This window comes from Delphinus delphis, chromosome 3, assembly GCF_949987515.2.
Source record: "Delphinus delphis chromosome 3, mDelDel1.2, whole genome shotgun sequence".
NCBI lineage: Eukaryota > Metazoa > Chordata > Mammalia > Artiodactyla > Delphinidae > Delphinus > Delphinus delphis.
Window position 1 is genome coordinate 120,309,625 of NC_082685.1, and position 10,432 is coordinate 120,320,056.

At 45.6% G+C, this 10,432-nt stretch overlaps 1 protein-coding gene across 3 annotated transcripts in view; it reads right to left on the reverse strand.

The window, feature by feature from the left end:
- MAST4 (microtubule associated serine/threonine kinase family member 4) overlaps positions 1 to 7,069 on the reverse strand; it is a 569,289-nt gene extending 562,220 nt beyond the window's left edge. For all 3 annotated transcript variants that reach the window (XM_060009396.1, XM_060009392.1, XM_060009395.1), the window contains exon 1: positions 6,491 to 7,069. In XM_060009396.1, the coding sequence (XP_059865379.1) occupies positions 6,491 to 6,847 (357 nt within the window). In that variant the 5' untranslated portion in view covers positions 6,848 to 7,069. The remainder of the gene's footprint in view (positions 1 to 6,490) is intronic.
- Between the last annotated feature and the right edge of the window lie 3,363 nt (positions 7,070 to 10,432).

The window sequence follows — 10,432 nt, forward strand, 5'->3', positions numbered from 1 at the left end:
CCACCCTGATACCAAAACCAGACAAAGATACTACAAAAAAAGAAAATTACAGACCAATATCACTGATGAATATAGATGCAAAAATCCTCAACAAAATATTAGCAAACAGAATCCAACAACACGTTAAGAGGATCACACACCGTGATCAAGTGGGATTTATCCCAGGGATGCAAGGATTCTTCAATATACACAAATCAATCAATGTGATACACCATATTAACAAATTAGAAAAATAAAAACCATATGATCATCTCATTGATGCAGAAAAAGCTTTTGACAAAATTCAACAGCCATTTATGATAAAAACTCTCCAGAAAGTGGGCATAGAGGGAACCTACCTCAACATAATAAAGGCCATATATGACAAACGCACAGCAAACATCATTCTCAATGGTAAAAAGCTGAAAGCATTTCCTCTAAGATCAGGAATGAGACAAGGATGTCTACTCTCACCACTATTATTCAACATAGTTTTGGAAGTCCTAGCCATGGCAACCAGAGAAGAAAAAGAAATAAAGGGAATACAAATTGGAAAAGAAGAAGTAAAACTGTCACTGTTTGCACATGACATGATACTATACATAGAGAATCCTAAAGACGTCACCAGAAAACTACTAGAGCTAATCAATGAATTTGGTAAAGTTGCAGGATACAAAATTAATGCACAGAAATCTCTTGCATTCCTATATACTAAAGATGAAAAATATGAAAGAGAAATTAAGGAAACACTTCCATTTATCATTGCAACAAAAAGACTAAAATACCTAGGAATAAACCTACCTAGGGAGACAAAAGACCTGTATGCATAAAACTATAAGACACTGATGAAAGCAATTAAAGATGATACCAACAGATGGAGAGATATACCATGTTCTTGAATTGGAAGAATCGATATTGTGAAAATGACTATACTACTCAAAGCAATCTACAGATTCAATGCAATCCCTATCGAATTACCAATGGCATTTTTTACAGAACTAGAACAAAAAATCTTAAAATTTGTATGGAGACACAAAAAACCCGAATAGCCAAAGCAGTCTTGAGGGAATAAAGCGGAGCTGGAGGAATCAGGCTCCCTGACTTCAGACTATACTACAAAGCTACAGTAATCAAGACAATATGGTACTGGCACAAAAACAGAAATATAGATCAATGGAACAAGATAGAAAGGCCAGAGATAAACCCACACACCTATGGTCAACTAATCTATGACAAAGGAGGCAAAGATATACAATGGAGAAAAGACAGTCTCTTCAATAAGTGTGCTGGGAAAACTGGATGGCTACATGTAAATGAATGAAATTAGAACACTCCCTAACACCATACACAAAAATAAACTCAAAATGGATTAGAGTCCTAAATGTAAGACCAGACAGTATAAAACTCCTAGAGGAAAACATAGGAAGAACACTCTTTGACATAAATCACAGCAAGATCTTTTTTGATCCAGCCCCTAGAGTAACAGAAATAAAAACAAAAATAAACAAATGGGACCTAATGAAACTTAAAAGCTTTTGTACAGCAAAGGAAACCATAAACAGGATTAAAAGACAACCCTCAGAATGGCAGAAAATATTTACAAACGAATCAACGGACAAAGGATTAATCTCCAAAATATATAAACAGCTCATGCAGCTCAATATTAAAAAAACAAACAACCCAATCCAAAAATGCGCAGAAGACCTAAATAGACATTTCTCCAAAGAAGACATACAGATGGCCAAGAAGCACATGAAAAGCTGCTCAACAGCACTAATTATTAGAGAAATGCAAATCAAAACTACAATGAGGTATCACCTCACACCAGTTAGAATAGGCATCATCAAAAAATCTAGAAACAACAAATGCTGGAGAGAGAGTGGAGAAAAGGGAACCCTCTTGCACTGCTTGTGGGAATGTAAATTGATACAGCCACTATGGAGAACAGTATGAAGGCTCCTTAGAAAACTAAAAATAGAATTACCATATGATCCAGCAATCCCACTGCTGGGCATATACCCAGAGAAAACCATAATTCAAAAAGAGTCATACACCCCAATGTTCATTGCAGCACTATTTACAATAGCCAGGTCATGGAAGCAACCTAAATGCCCATCAATAGACGAATGGATAAAGATGTGGTGTATATATACAATGGAATTTTACTCAGCCATAAAAAGGAACGAAATTGAGTCATTTGTTGAGACGTGGATGGATCTAGAGACTGTCATACAGAGTGAAGTAAGTCAGAAAGAGAAAAACAAATATCGTATATTAACACATGTATGTGGAACCTAGAAAAATGGTACAGATGAACCGGTTTGCAGGGCAGAAATTGAGACACAGATGTAGAGAACAAACGTATGGTCACCAAGGGGGGAAGCCCAAGGGGGGAAACCCGCGGTGGGGTGGTGGTGGTGATGTGATGAATTGGGCGATTGCTATTGACATGTATACACTTATGTAGATAAAATGGATGACTAGGGCTTCCCTGGTGGCTCAGTGGTTGAGAGTCCGCCTGCCGATGCAGGGGACACGGGTTCGTGCCCCGGTCTCTGAAGATCCCACATGCCGCAGAGCGGCTAGACCCGTGAGCCATGGCCGCTGAGCCTGCGCGTCCGGAGCCTGTGTCCGCAACGGGAGAGGCCACAACAGTGAGAGGCCCGCGCACCACAAAAAAAAAAAAAAAAAAAAAAATTAGACGCTTTATATTGAGTTTAAAATCCTTTTACCAAATAAGCTTTTTTTCTGCTGTTCTAAGAATCCCTGAAAGTTTCAAGTTCTAACACACACAGTAAAAAGCAGAGTAAATACTCAAGTCTTGCACAGGCATTGTGAGTGGATCCTCACTGATTTGACTTTCTTCAAAATTCACCTGGAAAAACTGCTCATAATACTTTCACCGTGATTTAGGAGGCTTTTTTGATAAGAGATCTAGAGGTTTAAGCATAATTCACAACAGACAAAACAATACACACATGGTCACCCTTCAGTCAAATGTGCAACCGTTTTCAAAGATGTATTTTTCCTCTTTCATTCAACATATATGTACTGAGCCCCTACTAATATATTAGAAGCACTGTGCTAAACACACAAAGACAAACTTCCTGCCCTTATGAGTTCATCGACACACAGCAAACGGCACTGAGTACTTTATGAGAGTTATCAGAAGGTGCTTTGAGAAGGGACAGGGCAGAGCGCCTAAGAGCAAATCTCAGAAATGTTAGAGGGACACTCCTCCAATCCAGATCATTATGACTATCCGAAACACAGTCCATTACCCTCAACTTGCAGAGACCCCCAAATCCACAGGCTTGAGTTATCAGGGGTTAAGTGAGATGCACTTTATTTAAACAAAAAACCATGCACTATCTCTCTCGTGTGTTTGATTATTAAGTACATAAAAACTACAATCACTGCCATGGTAAAGTATTGTTTTTAAGACACCAAAAGCTTAAAGGGCTGATTTAAGTCTATGAGACTTTGTAAGTTTACATAAATATTGACAGTAAGATAAAATATGAAATAGGTCAAACACTGTTGACATTAGTAGTATATGCAAGCAGCTTCAACAAGGGTGCCCAAAAAATTAGCACTGCAATAATACACTAGGAAATTGAATTTTGCTGCTTTTTAAAAATTGATGCAGTAACTTACTGAAAAAAAAACTGGAAGACAATGAGTCTCCCAAGCCAGACCTAACAATTTTTAAATCTAAATGAACCTCCTTCCATTTTATGGGTTTCCCTCAAGGCTTTCTACTCAGTGCCTTGCTACCGTATAACTAACACTATGCTAACAGTGCCTTCCCATAATGCAACCTGATCCAGATAAAAACTGTTTCCCAACTAATACTAAAAAAGTGGTAATAAACAGTATAGACAAGGCCTCAGGTTCTCTGAAAGTAGGGAGCAGATTAATTATGCATAAATAAAATAAGCCAGCCCAAACTTGTACCTCCTTTCACAACATTTTTAATCACAAATGAACTTGAAAAATTAATATTTACTTAGCACTCCATGCTAAATGTTAGATACTATACTAGGATTAAACTAGGTGGCATGTATAAAATGCCTAATGACCCTATTGCTATTATTCCCATTTAAGAGGGGAAAAATCAGGCCTTACATCAGCTGAGTGGTCCACATCTCACATCTAGTTAAGGTGGCAGAGGCGGGAATCAAACCCAGGTCTTTCCACCAAACTGAGAGTGTGTAACCCAGTGTTCCTCACTGAACCTGCTAGAATGGTATTTATAGTGGTGCCCGTTTTCTGAGGAGAGGAGGGAGAGCGTTCATAGGTTCTCAAAGAGACCCAAAACACTCTCTCAAAGGCTAAGAACCCCTGCACCATACTGGCACCAGTGTAAGAGCCAGAAAACGTACACTGGACTTCAACCCCTCTCACCAAGGCTATAACTTCTCTACTCCACAGTTTTAGTTTCTCTTTAAAATTCTCAGAGAAGGTCAAGATTTCCACTCCTGGACAATTTCCAGCATCCCCTGCCACAGGTTAAGTTACACAATAAATTGCAATACTGTATGACTTTACATCCAATTCTGAGATTTCACAAATACTGACCAATGTTATTTAGTCATTCCACTTTCCAATATGTGTTTCAATCAACCATTCCTCACTGCAGTGCCTGTGTAATAAGCTATCTTTACATCCACTTCCAAGAAAATAAAACACTGTCACCCTGAGGCCAGGCAATAAATCAGCTACAGGATTGGGATCAAAAGTGAGAAGTTCCTGACTTCCCCCACCTGGGATCTGCAAGACCATGTTATGTATCATGAAGTACCCTCCTAGCTACGCAGAAAACATAGGGCAACTAACTCTACCATCTTCTCTACCGATGGCAACACTATATTAGAATCTAGTGGTAAATCATTACGTTGGGTCATATCCCCTACTGCCCAGTGACCAGTGTGCTCAACTCGGTAAGTACGCCAGCACATGCATGGCATCTTTCAAAGGGAGATGCAACCACTGAGAACACTGGTTTAGTCTGGGGGTTTGGTCAGGTAACTCTGTGGTGGGTGTGATGCTCAGCTTAACTCCTGGCACCCTGTCCCTAGGATCAACCTGCACTTTGGATCCATCCTAAATTCCTGATCAGGGGAGGGTTCGTGTGGAAATAAACTTTACCTTGAAGTTCACTGGTCATACCCCTCATTTTACAGATTATTAAACTGACCTCAGAGGAATCAGCTCATCCAAGATCTCACAATTCAGAAGCAGAGACAGTTCTAGAAAGCAAATCTCCAGGCACCTGTCCAGGATCCTCGCGTTCCTCCGGGCACTGGGGAATGGGTTCTGGTTACTGCCAGAGGCTTGGGCCACCACTAGGGCTTGCTCCATCTCTGCCAGGCTAGGACTTGACTCCCCTCACTTTGCGCCAGATCCAGTCTATGCCTCCAGGCTGGGGTCCCAGGGGGCTACTGTCAGAGCACTGGCCTCAGCTTGCATCTTCTGACGGACAGAGACAATTACTAAAACTAACCCCATCAGAGAGGAAGAAAACACCACACTGGCACTGAGGAATTAACTTCACAAGGAGGCTCTGTTAGGGTGATGTTTTATTTATGGCCTTTCCCTGATCAAGATGACTTCCCCTCAAGAAACGTCCAAAGCAACCAATCAAAGACACCAAGAACCTTATGCTTCCTTAACTGTCCTCCAAAAGCAGAAAAAAGCCAGAGAAAGCAGGCGAGAGGACACCAAGTCATAGTTTCAATGTGTCAGGACGCGACCCACAAGTTTTGCACGAATATTCTTCCAAGAAACCAGGATGGACGCAGTCCCCCGAAGAAGGGGGCACGTTCCCCATTCAGTCTGGCGACCAGCACGCATCTGGACACCCCGGAACAAGTCCAAATCGGAGATGTAGAAGCGCAAGTCAGCGCCGCCGGCCGAGGGCCGGAGGACCGACGCCGCGGGACCAGCCAAAACCACCCGCGGGGGACGCCGGGGCCAATGCAACCGAAACTCCGCCGCGCAACTTCGCGGGTACCGCTGCCAGCCGTCCCCCACCTCCAACACACCCACTCCCCTCTCACAACCGTCCCTTCACCACACTCCCCCCTCTGCCCAAGCGCTACGGTTGGAAGCAACGCCCACTTCGGAAAACGAGGTCTCAGTTGTGGGGACAAGCCAGGCGTCCAGCTCACGTCCATTCACAGACCCAAAGGAGCAGATCCTGATCGACGGAGTTTGCTGCTTTGACACTGGAGAAGCACACTATCAGGCAGCACATGTACACGCGCGCACACACACACGCGCACACACACACACACACACACACACACAGGTAACAGCCATGGGGAAACCGGTGACCCACAGGGAAGCTCCTGTCATTACCCAGGGCTCGGGGCACAGCATCTGGGGTCCCTCTCCCTCTCCAGGCCCCAGCACGCCTGCCCACCACCCGCGTGCGGGATGGAGAGCTGCGGTCGCCTGGCAGCCTGGACCAGAGGGGCGGTGGCGGGGGGAGGGAAGGCGGGCCCACCTCCTCATCCTGCTCTTCCTGGGACGCGCTGCTGCCCCGGGGCGCGGGGGGCGCGGTTCCTCCGGGCAGCGGCGGCTGCGGCGGCGGCGTGGGGACTCCACGCTCTGGCACCAAGCGCGCGGGAGCCCACGCGGCGGGCGGCCGAGCGCCGCCCGGCGGCGGCGGCGGCGGCGGCGGGTGCTCGCGAGAGAAGCTGGGCTCCCCTTCCTCCGACAGAGTTTCTGAGCCCGATGAGGACTCGGCAGAGGAAGCTCCCGGCGAGGACGCGGCAGCCGCCGCAGGGGCGAGAGTCCGGGCACTGTGGCCGCTGCAGCCGCGGAGCACTGGCTCCAGCACCTCCGAAACTTTCTCCCCCATTTCCCTCTCGGGCCCAAAGTGCGGCCCAAGGGCCGGCGAGGGCGCGGCACGCACTCAGCGCCTCCGGGGAAAGCCTCGAACTGCTGGGCTCCTGCTCGCTCTCGCTGCCGCTCCCGGGCTGCAGAGAGCTCCGCCGGCAACTACATGGCCGCGGCCGGGCCGCCGGAGCCTGCAGCCAAGTTAGCAGCCGCCCGCACCCGGCGGTCGACTGGGGCTCCCGCGCGCGGGGACATGCCAGCGCGGGTCCGCACTCTGCGCAGCGCCCGAGCCGCCGGGACTGCGGCTTCTCCAGTAAAACCTACCCCTCCGGGACCGAGCGGGGCCAGCGAAAGAGACGGGCAGCCGGGAGAACCAATGGCAGAGCAGGCACGCCGGTGGGCGGAGGCTACGGCGCCCCAGGCGCACCTGCGTCAGGTAGGGGAGGCGGGGCCGAGGCTCCGGCTGCAGAGTCGGGGTCCTGGGGGCCGGGACGAGGCACCTGCCCTGGGAGGGTGGGAATGGAGCCCGGAATCGGAGCCTAAGCCTGGTACTCTGAATTTAGCCAAGGAGCGGCTGGCGGTCCTGGGAACGCCAGGGGAAGATGGCCGAGAGGGCAGTGAGACCTTGGACAAGAGCTGGACTTCGTTTCCAAAAAGTGGAATCCAGGAAACTGACCAGAAGGAGAAGTAGCTGGGCTTTAAGGGTAAAAGGAAACACACACACACAGTCACACACATGCACGCACCCACCAGCGTGCTGGAGGAGAAAGGGGAAAACTTCATGGTACAGTGAGTGCATCCAAACCGAGCTGATCTCCGATCCCGGATTCTCCACTTAAGCTCCCTGGGCGTCAGTGTTCTCAACTGGAAATGGAGACAGTCATATCTGTCTTGTCTCCCTATGAGCAGAATTAGAACAAATATATTTAAAGCTTCAGCAGACTGCCTGGCTTAGACACATGGAGAGTTTTCAAAAGACGATTTTCTGTCTTTATTTCTGTTTGTAAATTAAAAAGTTAAGTCAAAGACGTGTACCTTTTGAAAGGAAGGAAAATGACAAATTATGCCCCTGTATTTAATTAGGACCAAGAATATGCCCAGCACTGTGCCAGATACTAGACAAAACTGAATTTGAGAGGGCTGCTGGCCCACCATTGCCTGTCTTTCCACATCAGCTAAGCATAGGATGAAAAGAGATCACATTTCCACTTTACTTTCTCCTAGCCTGGCTTGTAAACCAACAAGATGCAGGACTGGTTGCTTCATTTTCCTTACCTCTAAGAACTAGGAGAAAGAACTTTCACTAAGGGCACCAATAGAATCACCTTAAGGCCCTCTCTGGGTGGCCTTCAGCGTGATGGGGTGACTTGAATATCTCAGAAGCCAGCAGTCAACTCAGCAGTGGGAAATAAATGATTCCTTGCCTTCAGCTCCAGTCCTACTGTGAGCTCTGGCACTGTGACCTGGGATCTAAATTCAACCAGATTCAATTCCACAGACGTTGATTGAGATGTGTGCCTGGTGCTTGCAGGGGATACAAAGATGTATAAGTCAGGTCCCCTGCCCTGGAGGAGCCTATGGTCAAGCAAGAGATTGATGCTGCATAATATAGTTCCATTATTAATTTTCAAAAGCTATGGTAGTGCTACACTAACAATGTGCCACAGGAGAAGAGGAAAGAGCCATAGGAAAACAATTAGGTCCTCAAGCTCAGGAGTCCTCAAGAATCTTAGATTTCTCCTTGTCAGAACAGCCTTGCCAAACATCCTTAAGAAGTGGAGGACTCGAGTTGAAAGCCCCTTCAGCTAATGAGTCCTTTTATGCTATCACCATATCTACATATAAGTGATACATCATACAAAGTGCTTCATCATATTGGACAGAAAGCTTTGTCCTGATCAGTTTCCCTCCCCAAGATGAGGGGGAAGGAAATATAATGTGACCCCATTGCCATAGACAGCCATACTGCAAAACAGCTCTGGCTGTCAGGCTTCCATTGTGACACTTCAGAATTATCTGAGGGGCTGTGAAGACCTGCTGAGGCAAAAGAACAGTTCTAGTAAACTGACTAGTTATGAGAGCAAGGCTATAGAGAGAGCACAGTGGGGCAGTCTGAATCCGATCTTGGGCTGCACAATTGCTTTGCTAGTCAGGAGTATTGGTCTTTATCTGAGCCCCTATGTGGTTGATTCACCACAGCTGAAGTAAAATGATGACTTAAGCAAGCCATTCACATTAAAGAGGAGGAGTGGTACTTTTCAGTACATCAGAAAAGAAGCAAGACATGATCTGAATTGCTAACAGGAAGAATGATAATAGCTATTGTTGCTTCCTCCGAAAGCATCTATGGGTATTTTCATTTAATCCTGGCAACAGCCTTATGAGATAGAGTCTATTAGCCCCACTTTATAGATTAAGAAACTGAGGATCTGCAAGGTCAAATAACTTGCCAAAGGTCACACAGCAAATGAGTGGTAGAACTGTGATTTGAACACAGCAGTCTGGTCCGAGGCACTTTCTTAAACATTCCAATATATTGCCACTCAGAACAGACAACTTTTTCAAGTACATATATATATTAAACTACAAATATCCATAGGGCAGGGACTTCGTTGTCTTGATTAATGTGTAAAAGAATATAAAAGGATACTTGCAGAACTGATATTTTTCCCCACAAACATTTATAAGGCACTTAGTGTATGCCAGGCAAGGTTTTAAACACTTGACAAATATTAGTTTTCTTAATCCCATATCAACCCTATAAGGTAGCCACCATTATTATTCTCATATTACATATGCGAAATGTGTGAAATGGCACAGAGAAGTCAGGTAATTTTCCTAAAGTCACACAGCTAGCAAGTGATAGTTGAGCAATTTGGCCCCAGCATTCATGCTCTTAACCCCTACAGATCAAAGTCAAGTAATAGATCAGTATTTCCTGAACTTTTTAAACCTCAACCTCAAATAAGAGATATATTTTAGGGGCTTCCCTGGTGGGGCAGTGGTTGAGAGTCCGCCTGCCGATGGAAGGGACACGGGTTCGTGCCCCAGTCCGGGAAGATCCCACATGCCGCAGAGCGGCTAGGCCTGTGAGCCATGGCCGCTGAGCCTGCGCATCCGGAGCCTGTGCTCCGCAACGGGAGAGGCCACAACAGTGAGAGGCCCACGTACTACAAAAAAAGAAAGATATATTCTACATTGCAACTCATGACACATGTACATACATACAAATATAAATAAAATTCCATGAAATAGTACTTACCTTTCTATAAGACTGGAATTTTTATGATATTTTATTGAAAATAAAAATACTAGTTGTGATCAGCTAAATGAATTTCACACTCCACTTTGACACATGCAGTTGAAAGCAATGTACTTAATCATCTCCTTTGCTGACCCATGAGGAAAATATGACTATGTTTCAGGCAGAGAGCTTCCAGACCAGAACTGTGCAAACTCAAAGGATGACTCTATAAATAGGAGATGATCAGAAGGTCAGGATAGTTCCCCAAAGGTATCCCAATTAGACCTATGGACAAATGTTGGGGTATGGCCAAACCACTAGACCAGTTTTGATTGAAACCCTACAGTGCACGTTTCTTATCTT